The sequence below is a fragment of the Bombina bombina genome, chromosome 4 (genome assembly GCF_027579735.1).
Source record: "Bombina bombina isolate aBomBom1 chromosome 4, aBomBom1.pri, whole genome shotgun sequence".
Taxonomy (NCBI): domain Eukaryota; kingdom Metazoa; phylum Chordata; class Amphibia; order Anura; family Bombinatoridae; genus Bombina; species Bombina bombina.
The window spans coordinates 463718606-463746242 of record NC_069502.1 but is presented as its reverse complement, the minus strand read 5'-3'; the positions used below and the strand labels follow the sequence as shown (position 1 = coordinate 463746242).

The following is a 27637-nucleotide window of genomic DNA, read 5'->3' as shown; positions in this document are numbered from 1 at the left end:
AACTAATAGTTACATTGTAGCCCCATAGGAATCAATGGGGCTGCGTTAGGAGCTTTACGCTGCTTTTTTGCAGGTGTTAGGTTTTTTTTTTCAGCCGACTCTCCCCCATTGATTCCTATGGGGAAATTGTGCACGAGCACGTTTAGCCAGCTCACCGCTAACATAAGCAGCGCTGGTATTGAGGTGAGATGTGGAGCAAAATTTTGCTCTACGATCACTTTTTTGCGGTTAATGCCGGGTTTGTAAAAACCCGGAATACCAGCGCTGTCTGTAAGTGAGCGTTGAGCATAAACTGCTCGTTAGCACCGCACAGCTTCTAACGCAAAACTCGTAATCTAGGTGTATGTAAACACAGCCAGCAGAAGAAATTACACTCAATGTGGGAGATGGAAGAGATAAAGCTCTAAAATGTTCATTTTTAGTTGTTTTTTTCTAAGTATTGTACAGAGACAGAGATAAGAAAGGGAAGCATTTGAGTGATAAGATACCAGCTCTGATCTGTCAGCAAGCCAAGTCTATTTTGATGGGCTGTGGTTTCAATGAGCAAATCCAGCTATTTATTTTACAAAAAGAAGTATAAGTGAGCAATTTCTCATACATTTTATACACTGCTGCTGGTATAACAAGTGGGGAACACATTCAGGGAGAATTTTTTTACAGCGAACTGTCCCTTTAAGGCAATATATCTACATGAAGATGAGATCTAGTGCTGTAGGGCAGGATTTGTTAACAACTAATAATCCTCTGGTCAAACCAATCAGGGAAAGACATTCAGTGAATTCTGCAGCAGTGAACCTCTCACTTTCTATTCCAATCTGTTGGAAGGATTCTTTGAAATGTCCATTACATGATTCAACCACAAAACATATTTTAATGAATTTCTAAGAGTTTATGATGACTTTGCACTGAATTAAATTGTCACATACTTTGCATTAAGCCACCAGCAGTTGAGTGATCCATTCTCTACACTACTACTACATAAAATCTATACACACACACACAAACACAGACACATTTATAACCATATCTAACTACCTACATATATACACATATATAAACATATACATGCAGACATACACACAAACACATGCACATATATAAACACATACATGCACACATACACACACACATGCACATATATAAACACATACACACAAACACATGCACATATATAAACACATACATGCACACATACACACACACAAACACATGCACATATATAAACACATACATGCACACATACAGGGGCGGAACTACCATTAGTGCAGCAGGTGCAGTGGCACCAGTGCCCACATGTGGGGGGCCCATAGCAGCCAGACTTTATATAGGCATATGAAGAATGTGTACAATCCTAATACAGGGGAGCCTTTTATTAGTGCAGGTTGTCTATATCTATTCAGTATCTATCAATATAGTATCTATTTATCTATATACTATCTATCTATCATCTATCCTCCATATCATTAGCAGTAAGCAACAGTAATAATATACATGTTGCTCTGTATGAGTTAACTTTGGGGGGCCCCAAAAAAGGTTTGGCACCAGGGTCCTCTGTTGAGTAGGTTTGCTACTAATAGTTACATTGTAGCTAGCTTAGAGTTTATTTTTATTTTACAGGCAACTTTGTATTTATTTTAACTAGGTACAATAATTATTAAATAGTTATTAACTATTTAATAACTACCTAGTTAAAATAAAGACAAATTTACCTGTAAAATAAAACCTAACCTAAGTTACAATTACACCTAACACTACACTACAATTAAATTAATTACCTAAATTAAATACAATTAATTACAATGAAATAAAATTATCTAAAGTACAAAAAAACCCAAACACTAAATTACAGAAAATAATAAAGAAATTACAAGATTTTTAAACTAATCACACCTAATCTAAACCCCCTAACAAAATAAAAAAGCCCCCCAAAATAAAAAAAGCCCTACCCTACACTAAATTACAAATAGCCCTTAAAAAGGCCTTTTGCGGGGCATTGCCCCAAAGTAATCAGCTCTTTTACCTGAAAAAAAATTACAATTCCCCCCCCCCAACATTAAAACCCACCACCCACACAACCAACCCTACTCTAAAACCCACCCAATCCTCCCTTAAAAAAACCTAACACTAACCCCCTGAAGATCACCTTAAAGGGAGACGTCTTCATCCAACCGGGCCGAAGTCCTCAACGAAGCCGGGAGAAGTATTCATCCAAGCCGGGCGAAGTGGTCCTCCAGACGGGCAGAAGTCTTCATCCAGACGGCATCTTCTATCTTCATCCATCCGGCGCGGAGCGGGTCCATCTTCAAGATATCCGACACAGAGCATCCTCTTCTTCCGACGGCTAAACACAGAATGAAGGTTCCTTTAAATGACGTTATCCAAGATGGCGTCCCTTCAATTCCGATTGGCTGATAGAATTCTATCAGCTAATCGGAATTAAAGTAGAAAAAATCCTATTGGCTGATGCAATCGGCCAATAGGATTGAAGTTCAATCCTATTGGCTGATCCAATCAGCCAATAGGATTGAGCTGGCATTCTATTGTCTGTTCCAATCAGCCAATAGAATGCCATTTCAATCCTTTTGGCTGATTGCATCAGCCAATAGGATTTTTTCTACCTTAATTCCTATTTGCTGATAGAATTCTATCAGCCAATCGGAATTGAAGGGACGCCATCTTGGATGACGTCATTTAAAGGACCTTCATTCTGTGTTTAGCCGTCGGAAGAAGAAGATGCTCCGCGTCGGATGTCTTGAAGATGGACCCGCTCCGCGCCGGATGGATGAAGATAGAAAATGCCATCTGGATGAAGACTTAAGTCCGTCCGGAGGACCACTTCGCCCGGCTTGGATGAAGACTTCTCCCGGCTTCGTTGAGGACTTCGGCCCGGTTGGGTGAAGACGTCTCCCAGTAAGGTGATCTTCAGGGGGTTAGTGTTTTTTTAAGGGGGGGATTGGGTGGGTTTTAGAGTAGGGTTGGTTGTCTGGGTGGTGGGTTTTAATGTTGGGGGGGGGGGATTGTAATTTTTTTTCCAGGTAAAAGAGCTGATTACTTTGGGGCAATGCCCCACAAAAGGCCCTTTTAAGGGCTATTTGTAATTTAGTGTAGGGTAGGGCTTTTTTATTTTGGGGGGGCTTTTTTATTTTGTTAGGGGGATTAGATTAGGTGTAATTAGTTTAAAAATCTTGTAATTTCTTTATTATTTTCTGTAATTTAGTGTTTGTTTGTTTTTGTACTTTAGATAATTTTATTTAATTGTATTTAATTTAGGTAATTAATTTAATTGTAGTGTAGTGTTAGGTGTAATTGTAACTTAGGTTAAGTTTTATTTTACAGGTAAATTTGTCTTTATTTTAACTAGGTAGGTATTAAATAGTTAATAACTATTTAATAACTATTGTACCTAGTTAAAATAAATACAAAGTTGCCTGTAAAATAAAAATAAACCCTAAGCTAGCTACAATGTAACTATTAGTTATATTGTAGCTAGCTTAGTGTTTTATTTTATAGGTAAGTATTTTTAAATAGGAATTATTTAGTTAATTGTAGTAATTTTATTTAGATTTATTTAAATTATTTATAAGTTAGGGGGGTTAGGGTTAGATTTAGGTTTAGGGGTTAATAACTTTATTATAGTGGTGGCGACGTTGGGGATGGCAAATTAGGGGTTAATAAATGTATTTAGGTTGCGGTGACATTGGGGGCAGCAGATTAGGGGTTAATAAATATAATGTAGGTGTCGGCGATGTTGGGGGCAGCAGATTAGGGGCTCATAAGTATAATGTAGGTGGGAGCGGCAGATTAGGGGTTAATAAGTGTAAGATTAGGGGTGTTTAGACTCAGTGTTAATGTTAGAGTGTTAGGTGTAGACATAAATGTATTTTCCCCATAGGAATCAATGGGGCTGCGTTAGGAGCTTTACGCTGCTTTTTTGCAGGTGTTAGGTTTTTTTTCAGCCGACTCTCCCCCATTGATTCCTATGGGGAAATTGTGCACGAGCACGTTTAGCCAGCTCACCGCTAACGTAAGCAGCGCTGGTATTGAGGTGAGATGTGGAGCAAAATTTTGCTCTACGATCACTTTTTTGCGGTTAACGCTGGGTTTGTAAAAACCCGGAATACCAGCGCTGTCTGTAAGTGAGCGTTGAGCATAAACTGCTCGTTAGCACCGCACAGCTTCTAACGCAAAACTTGTAATCTAGGTGTATGTAAACACAGCCAGCAGAAGAAATTACACTCAATGTGGGAGATGGAAGAGATAAAGCTCTAAAATGTTCATTTTTAGTTGTTTTTTTCTAAGTATTGTACAGAGACAGAGATAAGAAAGGGAAGCATTTGAGTGATAAGATACCAGCTCTGATCTGTCAGCAAGCCAAGTCTATTTTGATGGGCTGTGGTTTCAATGAGCAAATCCAGCTATTTATTTTACAAAAAGAAGTATAAGTGAGCAATTTCTCATACATTTTATACACTGCTGCTGGTATAACAAGTGGGGAACACATTCAGGGAGAATTTTTTTACAGCGAACTGTCCCTTTAAGGCAATATATCTACATGAAGATGAGATCTAGTGCTGTAGGGCAGGATTTGTTAACAACTAATAATCCTCTGGTCAAACCAATCAGGGAAAGACATTCAGTGAGTTCTGCAGCAGTGAACCTCTCACTTTCTATTCCAATCTGTTGGAAGGATTCTTTGAAATGTCCATTACATGATTCAACCACAAAACATATTTTAATGAATTTCTAAGAGTTTATGATGACTTTGCACTGAATTAAATTGTCACATACTTTGCATTAAGCCACCAGCAGTTGAGTGATCCATTCTCTACACTACTACTACATAAAATCTATACACACACACACAAACACAGACACATTTATAACCATATCTAACTACCTACATATATACACATATATAAACATATACATGCAGACATACACACAAACACATGCACATATATAAACACATACATGCACACATACACACACACATGCACATATATAAACACATACACACAAACACATGCACATATATAAACACATACATGCACACATACACACACACAAACACATGCACATATATAAACACATACATGCACACATACAGGGGCGGAACTACCATTAGTGCAGCAGGTGCAGTGGCACCAGTGCCCACATGTGGGGGGCCCATAGCAGCCAGACTTTATATAGGCATATGAAGAATGTGTACAATCCTAATACAGGGGAGCCTTTTATTAGTGCAGGTTGTCTATATCTATTCAGTATCTATCAATATAGTATCTATTTATCTATACACTATCTATCTATCATCTATCCTCCATATCATTAGCAGTAAGCAACAGTAATAATACACATTTTGCTCTGTATGAGTTAACTTTGGGGGGCCCCAAAAAAGGTTTGGCACCAGGGTCCTCTGTTGAGTAGGTTTGCTACTTTACACATATACACAAACACATATATACACAAATACACACACACACACATATGCACGTGTACAAACACATGCAAATATATAAACACATACATGAACACATGCTCACATAAACAGATGCGCATAAATATATATACACACACACACATGCACATATATAAACACATACATGCACACAAACACACACAAAAAGATTCACATATACACACATATATACACAGACATATATGCACACACAAACAGCTGCTATAGATGCTAAATGCTATAGAGGAAATTGAAGAGAGAGAGAAGAAAGGGTTAAAAAAAACATTGCATGAATTTCTTGTCTAACTTCACTCGCCTCCATTCTGAGAGATAGCAGCATACACGAAAGCTGTAATAGCTGCAATGTGGGAGGGAGCAGTAGACCCCCAAAAAGGATGGGCCCGGAAGCAGTGGTGGCCTCTTTGACCCTGTAGTTAAGCCCTTGGTGCAGGTGCATGAGGTATATGTACATATGCTTGGTGCATAGTAAAAAAAATACTATCCCTGAAAAAGAACTTTTACAAGAAGCTTTTTTAATTTTGGCTGTTGTGTATTGGAATTTGTTTTTTTGCCCCCCCCCCTCCCAAAAAAAGACAACAAAAAACCATGAGGTTTATATGCATTTTTTTTTTTTTTTTTTTTTTTTTTGTCTTGTGTGTATTTCCCTTATTTTTGTGATGTAAATAATGGCTTTCAACAATGTTTTTTTTCTCTATAACATATTATTTTACTAGTACAGTTCTAGGTGTGTTGGCCTGTGTATATTATTGCACATTCTTTGCATGCTGCTGTGGGTATGATTAATACAGTTCCCAGGTCTCAAGCTTTCCAGCAACAAAACCCACTTGCTTCCCACATCTAATTGATTCTCTTTTGTAGAATGAATTTACAGTCGCCTGCATTTAGCATTGCTGAAATGATACAAATTGATTACAGCAAAATTGATTGCAGAAAAAAAAAATCTGCTTTAACTCTCAGCATGTGAAAAGCTTGTGGGTTGTGTATAGAAGTGTTTTCTCTCTTTTTCATTGTCTTCTCTCAGCTTGAGATGTCCTCACCTTTACTCAATTACTACATAGACCTCAAAGGAAAACAAATGCTGCATATTTTTAGGTTCACTTTAATCTGCACCGTGTTTTGCTGCATATTCAAAAGGAAACCATACGGTGCCAATATTCGTGCACATTGCAGCAAGTTTTCAAGCACTGCTTGAAAAAAACAAACTTTGTTTTCAAGCAGATCTTTAAAAATCTGGCATAGAAATTTGCGAGTTTTATTCTCAGTTTTTTTTCACAGGTTTTTAATTTTAAGCATTTTTTATAATTTACATTTTCTTTTTATTCAAAGGGACAGTCTACCCGAGTTCCCCAGTTTGGAATAACTAGCATGGTTATATACACGATATACCTTATATCTAAGACTCTGCAGACTTCACCTTATCTCCTTGCTATTTACAAACTTGCATTTTAGCCAAATAGTGCTGACTCATTCATAACTCCAGGGGAGTGAGCACAATGTTTATATGGCACGCATGCACTAGCACTGTCTTGCTGTAAAAAGCTGACAAAATGTACTGAGATAAGAGGGGCCTGGAGAGGCTTAGAAACAATCATACATTTTGAGGATTAGAGGTTATAAAGTATATTAATATAACAATGTTGGTTGTGCAAACTGGGTCAGCAACCTTGGCCCCCCAGATGTTTTGGAACTACATTTCACATGATGCTGAGACACTCTTTAGGCTGTCTAAGCAGCATGGGAAATGTAGTTCCAAAAAATCTGGGGGCCCAAGGTTGCTGACCCCTGAAACAAAGCTGGGGAATGGGTAGTAAAGGTGTTATCTTTCTTTTTAAACAATAAAAATAATCAAGTAGACTGTCCCTTTAACTTAAGGGGTCCTTTATCTGACTAGCGACAAAAATAAAAAGTATCTTTAAAAGGAACAGAAATAAAAGATGTATTATGCAAGTGCTTAGTTTCTGCACTGCTGTTGACTCTGCTTCCTCTATTGCTAACAATGGTGCCCTCAGCAAGTAGGTAGCAAAAAATTGCAGTGTGAGAATTCAAATGTGTTTATATTCTCGCTTTCTTTTTGAATACCATTCCAATATGGCTGCCTGAAGAATGAAATATTGCAGCTGCGTATATTTTACGGCTACATTTCACTCGGTGGTCAAATAGCTGCGTAAATGAGCTGGACCACTTGAGGTGAGTTTTGAGGCAAATCATTACTTGATTTTGAATAGGCACACTATTATACTGTGCTTTAGTGCCTTTTATTGAAGTTTCCCTATCATCTCCTTAAGATCACGACAAGCCCTTCTGTATTTTTTAACACGCTGGTGACAGTCTTCTGTTTCATTGTGTTGTGTCTTAAAGGGACAGTCAAGTCCAAAATAAACTTTAATTTTTCAAATAGGGCATGCAATTTTAAACAACTTTCCAATTTACTTTTCTCAACAATTTTGCTTTGTTCTCTTGGTATTCTAGTTGAAAGCAAACCTAGGAAGGCACATATGATAATTTCTAAGCCCTTGAAGGCCGCCTCTATTTTATTTACTTTTCACAGCAGGGGAGAGCAAGCTCATGTAGGCCATATAGATAGCATTGTGATCACGCTAGTGGCTAGTGGAAGACACTGCACTAATTGGCTAAAATGCAACTATATCCAAAATAACTAAAAGTCATGTGATTAGGGGCAGTCAGAAGATGCTTAGATACAAGTTAGTCGCAGAGGTAAAAAGTGTATTTATATAACAGTGTTGGTTTTGTAAAACTGGGGAATGGGTAATAAAGGGATTATCCATCTTTTCAAACAACAAAAATTCTGGTGTTGACTGTCCCTTTAAAGAGACATAAAGGAGCAATTATAAAATGCTGTAATGTGTTTGTCCATTTTCTTATTTTACTGTTGCTTGAATAGAACTATATATGAAGTCAGAACCTTGTTGGTATTGCACTGCCAATCCAAAGCATGGCAAGTAATTGGCAGCAACACAAATATACTGTTCTTGATTGGATCTTTGACAATGTTTACCTTTGAACTAGTAGTACATTGACAATATGAAGCTGACTTTAACTATTCTTTAACACCTTTTCATTTTTAAAGCACATTCTGGGGGGTAGTTATCAACGTGTCAACTTTCCTGCCTTCGCCGGCCCAATACGCCCGCCTAAGCTCGCCTCACATCGCCACCGCGGACCTGAAAAAATTCGCCTAAGTTATCAAGTAAAGCTGTCAAAAAGCCGCGGGACGATGAGCAGCGGACTGTGAGAGTTATCACTCATCCGATCTCGCTGCTCTTCGGCTGTTTGACAGCTTTCTTGCTAGCCTGTCACTAAGCACTCACACTAAACTACACTGTTCTACCCCCTATACCGGAGCCCCCCGCAACTAAATAAAGTTACTAACCCCTAAACCGCCGCTCCTAGACCCCGCCGCAAGTCTTATAAATGTATTAACCCCAAAACCGCCGCTCCCGGACACCGCTGCCACCTACATTATACCTAGTAACCCCTATCCTGCCCCCCCTATACCGTCGCCCTCTATAATAAAGTTATTAACCCCTATCCTGCTGATCCCGCACCTCGCCGCAAATAAATAAATAGTTTAACCCCTAAACCGCCGCTCCCTGAACCCGCCGCAACCTATATTACATTTATTAATCCCTATCCTGCCCCCCCTACACCGTCGCCACCTATAATAAATTTATTAACCCCTATCCTGCCCCCCCTACACCGTCGCCACCTATAATAAATTTATTAACCCCTATCCTGCCCCCCACTACGCGCCGCCACTGTAATAAAATTATTAACCCCTAAACCTAAGTCTAACACTAACCCTAACACCCCCCTAACTTAAATATTAATTAAATAAATCTAAATAATATTTCTCTTATTAACTAAGTTAATCCTATTTAAAACTAAATACTTACCTGTAAAATAAACCCTAATATAGCTACAATATAAATAATAATTATATTGTAGCTATCTTAGGATTTATTTTTATTTTACAGGTACCTTTCAGTTTATTTTAACTAGGTACAATAGCTATTAAATAGTTATTAACTATTTAATAGCTACCTAGCTAAAATAAAGAGAAATTAACCTGTAAAATAAAAACTAACCTAAGTTACAATTACACCTAACACTACACTATACTTTAATAAATTATTCCTATTTAAAATAAATACTTACCTGTAAAATAAACCCTAAGATAGCTACAATATAATTAATAATTATATTGTAGCTATCTTAGGATTTATATTTATTTTACAGGTAACTTTGTATTTATTTTAGCTAGTTAGAATAGTTATTAAATAGTTATTAACTATTTAATAACTACCTAGCTAAAAGAAATACAAAATTACCTGTAAAATAAATCCTAACCTAAGTTACAATTAAACCTAACACTACACTATCATTACATTAATTAAATAAATTAACTACAAATAACTACAATTAAATACAATTACATAAACTAACTAAAGTACAAAAAATAAAAAAAGCTAAGTTACAAAAAATAAAAAAAATAAGTTACAAACATTTAAAAAAATATTACAACAATTTTAAGCTACTTACACCTAATCTAAGCCCCCTAATAAAATAACAAACCCCCCCAAAATAAAAAAATGCCCTACCCTATTCTACATTAAAAAAGTTCAAAGCTCTTTTACCTTACCAGCCCTTAAAAGGGCCCTTTTGTGGGGGCATGCCCCAAAGAATTCAGCTCTTTTTCCTGTAAAAGAAAAATACAACCCCCCCCAACATTAAAACCCACCACCCACATACCCCTAATCTAACCCAAACCCCCCTTAAAATAACCTAACACTAATCCCCTGAAGATCATCCTACCTTTAGTCGTCTTCACTCAGCCGAGCCACCGATGGAACTGAAGAGGACATCCGGAGCGGCAGAAATGATCATCCAAGGGGCGCTGAAGAAATCTTCCATCCAATGAAGTGATCCTCCAAGCGGCGCTGAAGAAATCTTCCATCCGGGCGAGGTCATCTTCCAAGAGGCGCTGAAGAAGTCTTCTATCCGGGCGAGGTCATCTTTCAAGCCGGGTCTTGAATCTTCATCCCGCCGACGTGGAACATCCTTCTTTCCCGACGGACTACCGACGAATGAAGGCTCCTTTAAGGGACGTCATCCAAGATGGCGTCCCTTCAATTCCGATTGGCTGATAGGATTCTATCAGCCAATCGGAATTAAGGTAGGAAAAATCTGATTGAATCAGCCAATCAGATTCAAGTTCAATCCGATTGGCTGGTCCAATCAGCCAATCAGATTGAGCTCGCATTCTATTGGCTGTTCCGATCAGCCAATCGGATTGAACTTGAATCTGATTGGCTGATTCAATCAGCCAATCAGATTTTTCCTACCTTCAGCGCCTCTTGGAAGATGACCTCGCCCGGATGGAAGATTTCTTAAGCGCCGCTTGGAGGATCACTTCATCGGATGGAAGATTTCTTCAGCGGCCCTTGGATGATCATTTCTGCCGCTCCGGATGTCCTCTTCAGTTCCATCGGTGGCTCGGCTGAGTGAAGACGACTAAAGGTAGGATGATCTTCAGGGGATTAGTGTTAGGTTATTTTAAGGGGGGTTTGGGTTAGATTAGGGGTATGTGGGTGGTGGGTTTTAATGTTGGGGGGGTTGTATTTTTCTTTTACAGGCAAAAGAGCTGAATTCTTTGGGGCATGCCCCCACAAAAGGCCCTTTTAAGGGCTGGTAAGGTAAAAGAGCTTTGAACTTTTTTAATGTAGAATAGGGTAGGGAATTTTTTTATTTTGGGGGGGTTTGTTATTTTATTAGGGGGCTTAGATTAGGTGTAAGTAGCTTAAAATTGTTGTAATATTTTTTTAAATGTTTGTAACTTATTTTTTTTATTTTTTGTAACTTAGCTTTTTTTATTTTTTGTACTTTAGTTAGTTTATGTAATTGTATTTAATTGTAGTTATTTGTAGTTAATTTATTTAATTAATGTAATTATAGTGTAGTGTTAGGTTTAATTGTAACTTAGGTTAGGATTTATTTTACAGGTAATTTTGTATTTCTTTTAGCTAGGTAGTTATTAAATAGTTAATAACTATTTAATAACTATTCTAACTAGCTAAAATAAATACAAAGTTACCTGTAAAATAAATATAAATCCTAAGATAGCTACAATGTAATTATTAATTATATTGTAGCTATCTTAGGGTTTATTTTACAGGTAAGTATTTATTTTAAATAGGAATAATTTATTAAAGTATAGTGTAGTGTTAGGTGTAATTGTAACTTAGGTTAGTGTTTATTTTACTGGTTAATTTCTCTTTATTTTAGCTAGGTAGCTATTAAATAGTTAATAACTATTTAATAGCTATTGTACCTAGTTAGAATAAATTGAAAGGTACCTGTAAAATAAAAATAAATCCCAAGATAGCTACAATATAATTATTATTTATATTGTAGCTATATTAGGGTTTATTTTATAGGTAAGTATTTAGTTTTAAATAGGATTAACTTAGTTAATAAGATAAATATTATTTAGATTTATTTAATTAATATTTAAGTTAGGGGGGTGTTAGGGTTAGTGTTAGACTTAGGTTTAGGGGTTAATAATTTTATTACAGTGGCGGCGGCGTAGTGGGAGGCAGGATAGGGGTTAATAAATTTATTATAGGTGGCGACGGTGTAGGGGGGGCAGGATAGGGGTTAATAAATTTATTATAGAGGGCGGCGGTATAGGGGGGGCAGGATAGGGGTTGCTAGGTATAATGTAGGTGGCGGTGGGCTCCGGGAGCGGCGGTTTAGGGGTTAATATGTATAGAGTAGCTTGCGGTGGGCTCCGGGAGCGGCGGTTTAGGGGTTAACATATTTATTATAGTGTCGGTGGGCTTCGGGAGCGGAGGTTTAGGGGGTAATAACTTTATTTAGTTGCGGCGGTGTAGGGGGGACAGATTAGTGGTGTTTAGACTCGGGGTACATGTTAGGGTGTTAGGTGTAGACAGCTCCCATAGGAATCAATGGGATGTCTGGCAGCAGCGAACTTGTACTTTCGCTATGGTCAGACTCCCATTGATTCCTATGGGATCCGCCGCCTCCAGGGTGGCGGTTTGAAAACCAGGTACGCTGGGCCGGAAAAGTGCCGAGCGTACCTGCTAGTTTTTTGATAACTAGCAAAAGTAGTCAGATTGTGCCGCACTTGTGTGCGGAACATCTGTAGTGACGTAAGAATCGATCTGTGTCGGACTGAGTCCGGCGGATCGAAGTTTACGTCACAAAATTCTACTTTTGCCGGTCTGTAGCCTTTGATATCTAAGGTGAATCAGCCTCGCCACAAATACGCTGCGGAATTCCAGCGTATTTGAGGTTGACGGCTTGATAACTACCCCCCTCTATGTTAACAATAGTGCAATAATACAATTCCCTAACACATTAGAACATTTTATTATTGCCCATCTTTTATGTCCCTTTAAGTCTAATAACAATTGCATTGTGGAATATGTTGGGACTATAAATAAATCAGAGCTTGACAAATCCCACAGCTCTTAGAATTTCCTAGCTGGTTCTTACGTTTGATATCAGCTTGACAATCCCTATAATAAATTATCATAATAGTGATTCCTGTGTACAGTTTTGTGTATTTTCTGCTGTGTATACTGGCAGTATTCTCTTTTCTCTTGTTAAGTGTATCCAGTCCACGGATCATCCATTACTTGTGGGATATTCTCCTTCCCAACAGGAAGTTGCAAGAGGATCACCCACAGCAGAGCTGCTATATAGCTCCTCCCCTCACTGCCATATCCAGTCATTCTCTTGCAACTCTCAACAAAGATGGACGTAGTAAGAGGAGAGTGGTGTATTATAGTTAGTTTTTTAACTTCAATCAAAAGTTTGCTATTTTTAAATGGTACCGGAGTGTACTGTTTCATCTCAGGCAGCATTAGAAGAAGAATCTGCCTGTGATTTCTATGATCTTAGCAGAAGTAACTAAGATCCACTGCCGTTCTCACATATTCTGAGGAGTGAGGTAACTTCAGAGGGGGAATGGCGTGCAGGTTTTCCTGCAATATGGTATGTGCAGTTAATATATTTCTAGGGATGGAATTTGCTAGAAAAATGCTGCTGATACCGGATTAATGTAAGTTAAGCCTTAAATGCAGTGATAGTGACTGGTATCAGGCTTATTAAGTGTAATATAAAACATTTGCTGGCATGTTAATCGTTTTTATATATGTTTGGTGACAAAACTTATTGGGGCCTAGTTTTTTTCCACATGGCTGGCTTGATTTTTGCCTAGAAACAGTTTCCTGAAGCTTTCCACTGTTGCAATATGAGTGGGAAGGGCCTATTTTAGTGCTTTTCAGTGCAGATAAAAATACTGACAGAGACATTCAGCTTCCCTCTGCATGATACAGGACATCTATGAAGGGCTCAAAAGGCTTCAAAGTCGTGTTTGAGGAGGGTAACAATCACAGTAGACTGTGGCAGTTGTGACTGTGTTTAAAAAACGTTTTTGTCATTTATTATTCTGTTTTTGTTATTAAGGGGTTAATCATCCATTTGCAAGTGGGTGCAATGCTCTGCTGACTTGTTACATACGCTGTAAAAATTTTGTTAGTGTAACTGTCTTTTTTCACTGTTATTTCAAATTTTGTCAAAATTTGTTTCTCTTAAAGGCACAGTAACGTTTTTTATATTGCTTGTTAACTTGCTTTAAAGTGTTTTCCAAGCTTGCTAGTCTCATTGCTAGTCTGTACAAACATGTCTGAAACAGAGGATTCTTGTTCATTATGTTTAAAAGCCATGGTGGAGCCCCATAGGAGAATGTGTACTAAATGTATTGATTTCACCTTAAACAGTAAAGATCAGTCTTTATCTATAAAACAATTGTCACCAGAGGGGTCTGTCGAGGAGAAGTTATGCCGACTAACTCTCCCCACGTGTCGGACCCTTCGCCTCCCGCTCAAGGGACGCACGCTAATATGGCGCCAAGTACATCAGGGACGCCCATAGCGATTACTTTGCAGGACATGGCTGCAATCATGAATAATACCCTGTCAGAGGTATTATCCAGATTGCCTGAATTGAGAGGCAAGCGCGATAGCTCTGGGGTTAGACGAGATACAGAGCGCGTAGATGCTGTAAGAGCCATGTCTGATACTGCGTCACAATATGCAGAACCTGAGGACGGAGAGCTTCAGTCTGTGGGTGACGTCTCTGAATCGGGGAGACCTGATTCAGAGATTTCTAATTTTAAATTTAAGCTTGAGAACCTCTGTGTATTGCTTGGGGAGGTATTAGCTGCTCTGAATGACTGTGACACAATTGCAGTGCCAGAGAAATTGTGTAGGCTGGATAAATACTATGCAGTGCCAGTGAGTACTGATGTTTTTCCAATACCTAAAAGGCTTACAGAAATTATTAGTAAGGAGTGGGATAGGCCCGGTGTGCCCTTTTCCCCACCTCCTATATTTAGAAAAATGTTTCCAATAGATGCCACTACACGGGACTTATGGCAGACTGTCCCTAAGGTGGAGGGAGCAGTTTCTACTTTAGCAAAGCGTACCACTATCCCGGTTGAGGACAGTTGTGCTTTTTCAGATCCAATGGATAAAAAATTAGAGGGTTACCTTAAGAAAATGTTTATTCAACAAGGTTTTATTTTACAGCCCCTTGCATGCATTGCGCCTGTCACTGCTGCGGCGGCATTCTGGTTTGAGGCCCTGGAAGAGGCCATCCATACAGCTCCATTGACTGAAATTGTTGACAAGCTTAGAACTCTTAAGCTAGCTAACTTATTTGTTTCTGATGCCATTGTTCATTTGACTAAACTAACGGCTAAGAATTCCGGATTCGCCATCCAGGCACGTAGGGCGCTATGGCTCAAATCCTGGTCAGCTGATGTGACTTCAAAGTCTAAATTACTCAACATTCCTTTCCAGGGGCAGACCTTATTCGGGCCTGGTTTGAAAGAAATTATTGCTGACATTACTGGAGGTAAGGGTCATACCCTTCCTCAGGACAGGGCCAAATCAAAGGCCAAACAGTCTAATTTTCGTGCCTTTCGAAATTTCAAGGCAGGTGCAGCATCAACTTACTCTGCTTCAAAACAAGAGGGAACTTTTGCTCAATCCAAGCAGGCCTGGAAACCTAACCAGTCCTGGAACAAGGGCAAGCAGGCCAGAAAGCCTGCTGCTGCCTCTAAGACAGCATGAAGGAGCGGCCCCCTATCCGACAACGGATCTAGTAGGGGGCAGACTCTCTCTCTTCGCCCAGGCGTGGGCAAGAGATGTTCAGGATCCCTGGGCGTTAGAGATCATATCTCAGGGATATCTTCTGGACTTCAAAGCTTCTCCTCCACAAGGGAGATTTCACCTTTCAAGATTTTCTGCAAACCAGATAAAGGAAGAGGCATTCCTAAGCTGCGTACAAGATCTCCTTGTAATGGGAGTGATCCATCCAGTTCCGCGGACGGAACAAGGACAGGGGTTTTATTCAAATCTGTTTGTGGTTCCCAAAAAAGGAGGGAACCTTAAGACCAATTTTGGATTTAAAGATCCTAAACAAATTCCTCAGAGTTCCGTCATTCAAGATGGAAACTATTCGAACCATTTTACCCATGATCCAAGAGGGTCAGTACATGACCACAGTGGACTTAAAGGATGCCTACCTTCACATTCCGATTCACAAGAATCATCATCAGTTCCTGAGGTTTGCCTTTCTAGACAGGCATTACCAATTTGTAGCTCTTCCATTCGGGTTGGCTACAGCCCCAAGAATTTTTACAAAGGTTCTGGGCTCACTTCTGGCGGTCCTAAGACCGCGAGGCATAGCAGTGGCTCCTTACCTGGACGATATCCTGATACAGGCGTCAAGCTTTCAAATTGCCAAATCTCATACAGAGATAGTTCTGGCATTCCTGAGGTCGCATGGGTGGAAAGTGAACGAAGAAAAGAGTTCTCTATCTCCTCTCACAAGGGTTTCCTTCCTAGGGACTCTAATAGATTCTGTAGAAATGAAAATTTACCTGACGGAGTCCAGGTTATCAAAACTTCTAAATGCTTGCCGTGTTCTTCACTCCATTCCGCGCCCCACAGTGGCTCAGTGCATGGAAGTAATCGGCTTAATGGTAGCAGCGATGGACATAGTGCCATTTGCGCGCTTGCATCTCAGACCGCTGCAATTATGCATGCTCAGTCAGTGGAATGGGGATTACACAGATTTGTCCCCTCTACTAAATTTGGATCAGGAAACCAGAGATTCTCTTCTCTGGTGGTTATCTCGGGCCCATCTGTCCAAGGGTATGACCTTTCGCAGACCAGATTGGACAATTGTAACAACAGATGCCAGCCTTCTAGGTTGGGGTGCAGTCTGGAACTCCCTGAAGGCTCAGGGTTCATGGACTCAGGAGGAGAAACTCCTCACAATAAATATTCTGGAGTTAAGAGCAATATTCAATGCTCTTCTGGCTTGGCCTCAGCTAGCAACACTGAGGTTCATCAGATTTCAGTCGGACAACATCACGACTGTGGCTTACATCAACCATCAAGGGGGAACCAGGAGTTCCCTAGCGATGTCAGAAGTCTCCAAGATAATTCGCTGGGCAGAGACTCACTCTTGCCACCTGTCAGCGATCCATATCCTAGGTGTAGAGAACTGGGAGGCGGATTTTCTAAGTCATCAGACTTTTCATCCAGGGGAATGGGAACTCCATCCGGAGGTGTTTGCTCAATTGGTTCTCCGTTGGGGCAAACCAGAATTGGATCTCATGGCGTCTCGCCAGAACGCCAAGCTTCCTTGTTACGGGTCCAGGGACCCAGAAGCGGCACTGATAGATGCTCTAGCAGCGCCTTGGTTCTTCAACCTGGCTTATGTGTTTCCACCGTTTCCTCTGCTCCCTCGTCTGATTGCCAAAATCAAACAGGAAAGAGCATCGGTGATATTGATAGCGCCTGCGTGGCCACGCAGGACCTGGTATGCAGACCTAGTGGACATGTCATCCTTTCCACCATGGACTCTGCCTCTGAGACAAGACCTTCTAATACAAGGTCCTTTCAATCATCCGAATCTACTTTCTCTGAGACTGACTGCATGGAGGTTGAACGCTTGATCCTATCAAAGCGTGGCTTCTCCGAGTCAGTAATTGATACCTTAATACAGGCACGAAAGCCTGTCACCAGGAAAATTTACCACAAGATATGGCGTAAATATCTTCATTGGTGTGAATCCAAGAATTACTCATGGAGTAGGGTTAGGATTCCTAGGATATTGTCCTTCCTCCAAGAGGGTTTGGACAAAGGATTATCAGCTAGTTCTTTAAAGGGACAGATTTCTGCTCTGTCTATTCTTTTACACAAGCGTCTGGCAGAAGTTCCAGACGTTCAGGCATTTTGTCAGGCTTTAGTTAGAATTAAGCCTGTGTTTAAACCTGTTGCTCCTCCATGGAGCTTAAACTTGGTTCTTAAAGTTCTTCAAGGGGTTCCGTTTGAACCCCTTCATTCTATTGATATCAAACTTCTTTCATGGAAAGTTTTTTTTCTGATGGCTATTTCCTCGGCTCGAAGAGTCTCGGAGTTATCTGCCTTACATTGTGATTCTCCTTATCTGATCTTTCCTTCAGATAAAGTTGTTCTGCGTACAAAACCTGGGTTTTTACCTAAGGTGGTTTCTAACAAGAATATCAATCAAGAGATTGTTCCATCATTATGTCCTAATCCTTCTTCAAAGAAGGATTGTCTTTTGCATAATCTAGACGTAGTCCGTGCCTTGAAGTTTTACTTACAGGCTACTAAAGATTTTCGCCAAACATCTAACCTGTTTGTTGTTTACTCTGGACAGAGGAGAGGTCAGAAGGCCTCGGCAACCTCTCTTTCTTTTTGGCTTCGGAGTATAATCCGTTTAGCCTATGAGACTGCTGGACAGCAGCCTCCTGAAAGGATTACAGCTCATTCTACTAGAGCTGTGGCTTCTACCTGGGCCTTTAAAAATGAGGCCTCTGTTGAACAGATTTGCAAGGCTGCAACTTGGTCTTCCCTTCATACTTTTTCCAAATTTTACAAATTTGATACTTTTGCTTCTTCGGAGGCTGTTTTTGGGAGAAAGGTTCTACAGGCAGTGGTTCCTTCCGTTTAAGTTCCTGCCTTGTCCCTCCCATCATCCGTGTACTTTAGCTTTGATATTGGTATCCCACAAGTAATGGATGATCCGTGGACTGGATACACTGAACAAGAGAAAACCTAATTTATGCTTACCTGATAAAAAATTTTCTCTTGTAGTGTATCCAGTCCACGGCCCGCCCTGTCCTTTTCAGGCAGGTCTAAATTTTAATTAAACTACAGTCACCACTGCACCCTATGGTTTCTCCTTTCTCGGCTTGTTTCGGTTGAATGACTGGATATGGCAGTGAGGGGAGGAGCTATATAGCAGCTCTGCTGTGGGTGATTCTCTTGCAACTTCCTGTTGGGAAGGAGAATATCCCACAAGTAATGGATGATCCGTGGACTGGATACACTACAAGAGAAATAAATTTATCAGGTAAGCATAAATTATGTTTTTTTGAATACTCTACCCTAAATTATATGTGAGAAGCTATAATGCAATTGCTATGAAAAAAATATAGTTGCTCCATTTTAGAAACCTATTCAGACTCAAACAGCTATTCTATGAAAAACACATGGTCCAATATAAGCCTCTAGGCTGTCATAGACTTTTGGCCTGGAACACTGTTACAGTGATACCTATATTACATATATACATTTTAACACTAACTAGAACCACCCACTCACTATGTATAAAAGTTAAACCATACCTGCCCCCCCTACCTTAAACTACTTGCCAGACAAACTTGAAGCTGTCCTGTCCAAGTGCACCTACCCTTGACCCTGTCAGGGTACAATTAACTTTATCCTTAACCCTGCACCCAATGCAATACCACTATATCGATCATTGAATCCCTAATATAACCTATCTTAAAACAAACACCAGTCCTACAATATCCCTCATGGGTAAATCCATCCTTTCCACTTTCCCATCCCCATGATAAATACTTTTTTTTGGCTATATCCTCCTTTAGATTTTCCTGACCCCTACCCTCAATACCTACCCACACCTATTAAAAACCCTGCTAACTTTAAGGAGCGACTTTTGCATAATCTTGATGTAGTTAGAGCTTTGAATTTCTATCTTCAAGGTACTAAATAATTGTGAAAATCTTCTAGTTTGTTTGATCTCTACTCTGGGACTCATAAGGGGCTTAAGGCTACTAAGGTAGCATTGACTTCTTGGCTCAAACAAGTGATTCACAACACTTACTTGGTGGCAGGAAAGTCACCTCATTCTACAAGAGCAGTTGCAACTTTGTGGGCTTTTAAAAATTATGCATCTTTGGAGCAGATTTGCAAAGCTGCAACATGGTCTTCTCTGCATACCTTTTCCAAATGTTATCACTTTGATGTTTTTGCTTCTTTGTAAGCAGCTTTTGGCAGAAAATTCTCGCAGGCTGCGGTGTCGGCTAAATAGCAACTGCCAGAAAAATTGTCCCACCCTTTCTGTAGCATAGAGCATCTGTTGGGGTATTAATCCCAAATATTATGGAGCCCTATGGACCATAATTATTTTACTAAAGAAAATGAAATGTATGCTTAGCTGATTATTTTTTTCGGAATAATGATGGGCCATAGGCACCACCCGTTTAAATTTTTACAGATCCTGCTTTGTCTTTCCTACCTATATGTTTCCTATTCTCTGCTCGGCTATAAATTGAACTGAATAGAGGTGGGAGGAATTTTAAGCTCTTGTGTGGGTTCTTGACCTCCTCCTAGTGGCGGGAAATATATCCTATAGGTTACGGAGCCCTATGGATCATCATTATTAGAAAGAAAAGAATTTATCAGGTAAGCATAAATTTAGTTTTTCTTCTTCTTAAAATAGTTGTTTGACTATATGAAGCAGATGCACAACTTACTTTGTCACTCAAAAAAAGGTCTGCAGGACCATTGTTGGGTTACAAAAGTAAAAAAGGGGCAGTTATAATAAAAAGTGGTGCTGTTACTTTGAAGCTGCTGTTGCTGCTATGCTTGAGGTGCTTAGCTTTTGAGTGGCTCCACTATGACGGCTGATCCACCTCTATTGATAGCACCAGGTCTGTGTCAGTGATGTGGCTCTGTCTCTGCCAATAGCAACTTGCATAGGATCTAGGTCTCTGTATTTAATGCCCTGTTGTTTTTCTGTGCACCACCCTGTATATTCATGTGTAAGCAGCCTTCATACACACTAATCAATATGCTGCACTGTCTACAAAATATATATGTGACCTGTATATCTTTTCTCAGATGTATGGTCGGTATACCCAGGACCTTGGAGTTTATGCCAAAGAGGAAGCAGCTCGAATACGGCTCGAGAGAGGCCTGGAAAAACCTAGTCCTGAGGAGAAACCACGAGTAGCAGAGCTAAGGGAATATGATGAGAGCCGATGTACCAAGTGCAAAAGTATGTGTGCATCTGAAGACATAGAGGAATATACAGATTACAGGATTTTGCAATAGTATGTGTGCATCTGAAGACATAGAGGAATATACAGATTACAGGATTTTGCAATAGTATGTGTGCATCTGAAGACATAGAGGAATATACAGATTACAGGATTTTGCAATAGTATGTGTGCATCTGAAGACATAGAGGAATATACAGATTACAGGATTTTGCAATAGTATGTGTGCATCTGAAGACATAGAGGAATATACAGATTACAGGATTTTGCAATAGTATGTGTGCATCTGAAGACATAGAGGAATATACAGATTACAGGATTTTGCAATAGTATGTGTGCATCTGATGAGATAGAGGAATATACAGGAGATTACAGCATTGTGCAATAGTATGTGTGCATCTGACGACATAGAGGAATATATAGGAGATTACAGGAGTATGCAATAGTATGTGTGCATCTGACGAAATAGAGGAATATACAGGAGATTACAGGATTGTGCAATAGTATGTGTGCCTCTGACGACATAGAGGAATATATAGGAGATTACAGGAGTATGCAATAGTATGTGTGCATCTGACGAAATAGAGGAATATACAGGAGCTTACAGGATTGTGCAATAGTATGTGTGCATCTGACAACATAGAGGAATATACAGGAGATTACAGGAGTATGCAATAGTATGTGTGCATCTGACGACATAGAGGAATATACAGGAGATTACAGGAGTATGCAATAGTATGTGTGCATCTGACGACATAGAGGAATATACAGGAGATTACAGGAGTATGCAATAGTATGTGTGCATCTGACGACATAGAGGAATATACAAGAGATTACAGGAGTATGCAATAGTATGTGTGCATCTGACGACATAGAGGAATATACAGAAGATTACAGGAGTATGCATTAGTATGTGTGCATCTGACGACATAGAGGAATATACAGATTACAGGAGTATGCATTAGTATGTGTGCATCTGACGACATAGAGGAATATACAGGAGATTACAGTAGTATGCAATAGTATGCGTGCATCTGAAGACATAGAGGAATATACAGATTACAGGAGTATGCAATAATATGTGTGCATCTGACGACACAGAGGAATGTACAGGAGATTACAGAATTGTGCAATAGTATGTGTGCATCTGACGACATAGAGGAATATACAGGAGATTACAGGAGTGTGCAATAGTATGTGTGCATCTGACGACATTGAGGAATATACAGAAGATTACAGGAGTATGCAATAGTATGTGTGCATCTGATGACATAGAGGAATATACAGAAGATTACAGGAGTATGCAATAGTATGTGTGCATCTGAAGACATAAAGGAATATACAGGCGATAACAGAATTGTGCAATAGTATATGTGCATTTTAAGATATATGGGAGTATAGAGGGGTTTACATGAGTATGCAAGAGTATGTTTGCATCTGTGGACATACAGTAGTATAGAGGGTTTTACAGGTTTATGCAAGAGTATGTTTGTATCTGATGACATACAGTAGTATAGAGGGGCTCACAGGAGTATGCAAGAAAATGTTTGCATCTGAAGAAATATGGGAGTATAGAGAGATTTTCAGGAGTATTCAAGAGTATGTGTGCATCTAAAGAGTCAGTGGTGTCTCACAAAGTGCAAAAAGAATTCTGTTAGATTAGTACTCAGGATGAAGTGTAATTTGCTCTATGTGCACTGGGTATTCTCTTAGCACTTCCAGCTATTCAGCAGAGAAATTTACAAAAATCTAGAGATCAATACAGAATCTGGGTCAAAGGAAACTGTTGCAAATAAACATAAAATAACTGAAATTCAATAGGAAACATAGAAAATGAACATTCTTTGTGTTTGTTTTTTTTGTTTCATTTGGTAAATAGTAGTTCAGTGTGTTCTGAAGAGTTCTGAGAATTCTTCTGCAGATGCAGGGTCATGTTAACACATAAGCAAAATGAAGTGTTATTAGTAATGATATTTCTGTAAAATGATTCAGATTTAATCATTTGAATGTAACTAGACTCACAAAATCATATACAGCCTGTCTATATGTAAGTGTTAAAGGTACAGTTTGATCTGAATTAATCTTTTATGATTCAGACAGAGTATGCAGTTTATAAAAAAAAAAAAAAAAAAAATCTTTACTTTAATACTAATCATGTGCAAGAGTTTAAAGTGTTTACATATTTCAGTTTGTGATTAGCTGATGGCTGTCACATGATACAGGGGGACAGGGAAATGTTAGAAAACTGAAAGTTGTCAAACAATCTACTGCTCATTTGAAATTCAGAGAAAGTGCTATTGCATTGTCTTTTCAGTATACATTTGATGTTGATTATGCATGTCTACTGTATTTAACATTCATTTAATTTAAATTAATCACTTCCCTTACCTATGTAAGTGTAGTATATAGTTATTCAAAATGATTTTTGCTGATTATTTTAATTAGCTTAAAGGACCAGTCAACACAGTAGATTTGCATAATCAACAAATGCAAGATAATGAGACAATGCAATAGCACTTAGGCCCCTACTTATCAAGCCGTCTACTTTTTAGCATTCGCTGGCCCCAATACGCCTAACATCGCCGCCGCGGACCTGAATACGTTCGCCAAATTTATCAAGAAAGCTGTCAAAAAGCTGTGCACCAAGTACGGTGCGATGAGCAGCGGACTGTTGTTAACTGACAGTCATAGATCTCGCTGGTCATCGGCTTATTCGCAGCTTTCTTGCTAGCCTGTCACTAAGCACCCACACTATACTAACTGTTTTACCCCACTATACCGCCACTCCCGGACCCCCCGCAAATAAATAAATATATGAACCCCTAAACCGTTGCTCCCGGACCCCACCGCAACTATAATAAATATATTAAACCCTAAACCGCCGCTCTCTGACCCCGCCGCCACCTACATTATACCTATTAACCCGTAATCGGCCGCCCCCTATACCGCCGCCACCTACATAAAGTTATTAACCCCTATCCTGCCGATCCCGGACCCCGCCGCAACTAAATAAAATTTTTAACCCCTAAACCGCCGCTTCCGAAGCCCACCGCCACCTACATTACATTTATTAACCCCTAATCTGCCACCCTACACCGCCGCCACCTAAATTATATCTATTAAACCCTAAACCTAAGTCTAACCCTAACACCCCCCTAACTTAAATATTATTTAAATTAATCTAAATAAATATTCCTATAATTAAATAAATTATTCCTATTTAAAACTAAATACTTACCTATAAAATAAACCCTAAGCTAGCTACAATATAACTAATAGTTACATTGTAGCTATTTCTCCAACATAGGTGTGTCCGGTCCACGGCGTCATCCTTACTTGTGGGATATTCTCTTCCCCAACAGGAAATGGCAAAGAGCCCAGCAAAGCTGGTCACATGATCCCTCCTAGGCTCCGCCTACCCCAGTCATTCTCTTTGCCGTTGTACAGGCAACATCTCCACGGAGATGGCTTAGAGTTTTTTAGTGTTTAACTGTAGTTTTTATTATTCAATCAAGAGTTTGTTATTTTAAAATAGTGCTGGTATGTACTATTTACTCAGAAACAGAAAAGAGATGAAGATTTCTGTTTGTATGAGGAAAATGATTTTAGCAACCGTTACTAAAATCCATGGCTGTTCCACACAGGACTGTTGAGAGGAATTAACTTCAGTTGGGGGAACAGTGAGCAGTCTCTTGCTGCTTGAGGTATGACACATTCTAACAAGACGATGTAATGCTGGAAGCTGTCATTTTCCCTATGGGATCCGGTAAGCCATGTTTATTAAGATTGTAAATAAGGGCTTCACAAGGGCTTATTAAGACTGTAGACTTTTTCTGGGCTAAATCGATTCATTATTAACACATATTTAGCCTTGAGGAATCATTTAATCTGGGTATTTTGATAAGATTATATCGGCAGGCACTTTTTTAGACACCTTTCTCTTTAGGGGCTTTCCCAAATCATAGGCAGAGCCTCATTTTCGCGCCGGTGTTGCGCACTTGTTTTTGAGAGGCATGACATGCAGTCGCATGTGTGAGGAGCTCTGATACACAGAAAAGACTTTCTGAAGGCGTCATTTGGTATCGTATTCCCCTTTGGGCTTGGTTGGGTCTCAGCAAAGCAGATACCAGGGACTGTAAAGGGGTTAAAGTTAAAAACGGCTCCGGTTCCGTTATTTTAAGGGTTAAAGCTTCCAAATTTGGTGTGCAATACTTTTAAGGCTTTAAGACACTGTGGTGAAATTTTGGTGAATTTTGAACAATTCCTTCATATTTTTTCGCAATTGCAGTAATAAAGTGTGTTCAGTTTAAAATTTAAAGTGACAGTAACGGTTTTATTTTAAAACGTTTTTTGTACTTTGTTATCAAGTTTATGCCTGTTTAACATGTCTGAACTACCAGATAGACTGTGTTCTGAATGTGGGGAAGCCAGAGTTCCTTCTCATTTAAATAAATGTGATTTATGTGACAATGACAATGATGCCCAAGATGATTCCTCAAGTGAGGGGAGTAAGCATGGTACTGCATCATTCCCTCCTTCGTCTACACGAGTCTTGCCCACTCAGGAGGCCCCTAGTACATCTAGCGCGCCAATACTCCTTACTATGCAACAATTAACGGCTGTAATGGATAATTCTGTCAAAAACATTTTAGCCAAAATGCACACTTATCAGCGTAAGCGCGACTGCTCTGTTTTAGATACTGAAGAGCATGACGACGCTGATAATAATGGTTCTGAAGGGCCCCTAAACCAGTCTGATGGGGCCAGGGAGGTTTTGTCTGAGGGAGAAATTACTGATTCAGGGAACATTTCTCAACAAGCTGAACCTGATGTGATTACGTTTAAATTTAAGTTGGAACATCTCCGCATCCTGCTTAAGGAGGTATTATCCACTCTGGATGATTGTGACAAGTTGGTCATCCCAGAGAAACTATGTAAAATGGACAAGTTCCTAGAGGTCCCGGGGCTCCCAGAAGCTTTTCCTATACCCAAGCGGGTGGCGGACATTGTAAATAAAGAATGGGAAAGGCCCGGTATTCCTTTCGTCCCTCCCCCCATATTTAAAAAATTGTTTCCTATGGTCGACCCCAGAAAGGACTTATGGCAGACAGTCCCCAAGGTCGAGGGAGCGGTTTCCACTTTAAACAAACGCACCACTATACCCATAGAAGATAGTTGTGCTTTCAAAGATCCTATGGATAAAAAATTAGAAGGTTTACTTAAAAAGATGTTTGTTCAGCAGGGTTACCTTCTACAACCAATTTCATGCATTGTCCCTGTCGCTACAGCCGCGTGTTTCTGGTTTGATGAGCTGGTAAAGGCGGTCGATAGTGATTCTCCTCCTTATGAGGAGATTATGGACAGAATCAATGCTCTCAAATTGGCTAATTCTTTCACCCTAGACGCCACTTTGCAATTGGCTAGGTTAGCGGCTAAGAATTCTGGGTTTGCTATTGTGGCGCGCAGAGCGCTTTGGTTGAAATCTTGGTCAGCTGATGCGTCTTCCAAGAACAAGCTACTTAACATTCCTTTCAAGGGGAAAACGCTGTTTGGCCCTGACTTGAAAGAGATTATCTCTGATATCACTGGGGGTAAGGGCCACGCCCTTCCTCAGGATCGGCCTTTCAAGGCCAAAAATAAACCTAATTTTCGTCCCTTTCGTAGAAACGGACCAGCCCAAAGTGCTACGTCCTCTAAGCAAGAGGGTAATACTTCTCAAGCCAAGCCAGCTTGGAGACCAATGCAAGGCTGGAACAAGGGAAAGCAGGCCAAGAAACCTGCCACTGCTACCAAGACAGCATGAAATGTTGGCCCCCGATCCGGGACCGGATCTGGTGGGGGGCAGACTCTCTCTCTTCGCTCGGGCTTGGGCAAGAGATGTTCTGGATCCTTGGGCGCTAGAAATAGTCTCCCAAGGTTATCTTCTGGAATTCAAGGGGCTTCCCCCAAGGGGGAGGTTCCACAGGTCTCAGTTGTCTTCAGACCACATAAAAAGACAGGCATTCTTACGTTGTGTAGAAGACCTGTTAAAAATGGGAGTGATTCATCCTGTTCCATTAGGAGAACAAGGGATGGGGTTCTACTCCAATCTGTTCATAGTTCCCAAAAAAGAGGGAACGTTCAGACCAATCTTAGATCTCAAGATCTTAAACAAGTTTCTCAAGGTTCCATCGTTCAAAATGGAAACCATTCGAACAATTCTTCCTTCCATCCAGGAAGGTCAATTCATGACCACGGTGGATTTAAAGGATGCGTATCTACATATTCCTATCCACAAGGAACATCATCGGTTCCTAAGGTTCGCATTCCTGGACAAGCATTACCAGTTCGTGGCGCTTCCTTTCGGATTAGCCACTGCTCCAAGGATTTTCACAAAGGTACTAGGGTCCCTTCTAGCTGTGCTAAGACCAAGGGGCATTGCTGTAGTACCTTACTTGGACGACATTCTGATTCAAGCGTCGTCCCTTCCTCAAGCAAAGGCTCACACGGACATCGTCCTGGCCTTTCTCAGATCTCACGGATGGAAAGTGAACGTGGAAAAGAGTTCTCTATCTCCGTCAACAAGGGTTCCCTTCTTGGGGACAATAATAGACTCCTTAGAAATGAGGATTTTTCTGACAGAGGCCAGAAAAACAAAACTTCTAGACTCTTGTCGGATACTTCATTCCGTTCCTCTTCCTTCCATAGCGCAGTGCATGGAAGTGATA

The 27637-nt window shown here is 39.9% G+C and overlaps 1 protein-coding gene across 1 annotated transcript in view; it reads left to right on the top strand.

Annotated features, from left to right (window-relative positions):
- The window catches only part of CLCN2 (chloride voltage-gated channel 2), a 385429-nt gene that overhangs the window by 146805 nt on the left and 210987 nt on the right, over positions 1–27637 (top strand). The window contains exon 2 of the mRNA XM_053710346.1: positions 20773–20929. Within this exon, the coding sequence (XP_053566321.1) occupies positions 20773–20929 (157 nt within the window). The remainder of the gene's footprint in view (positions 1–20772; positions 20930–27637) is intronic.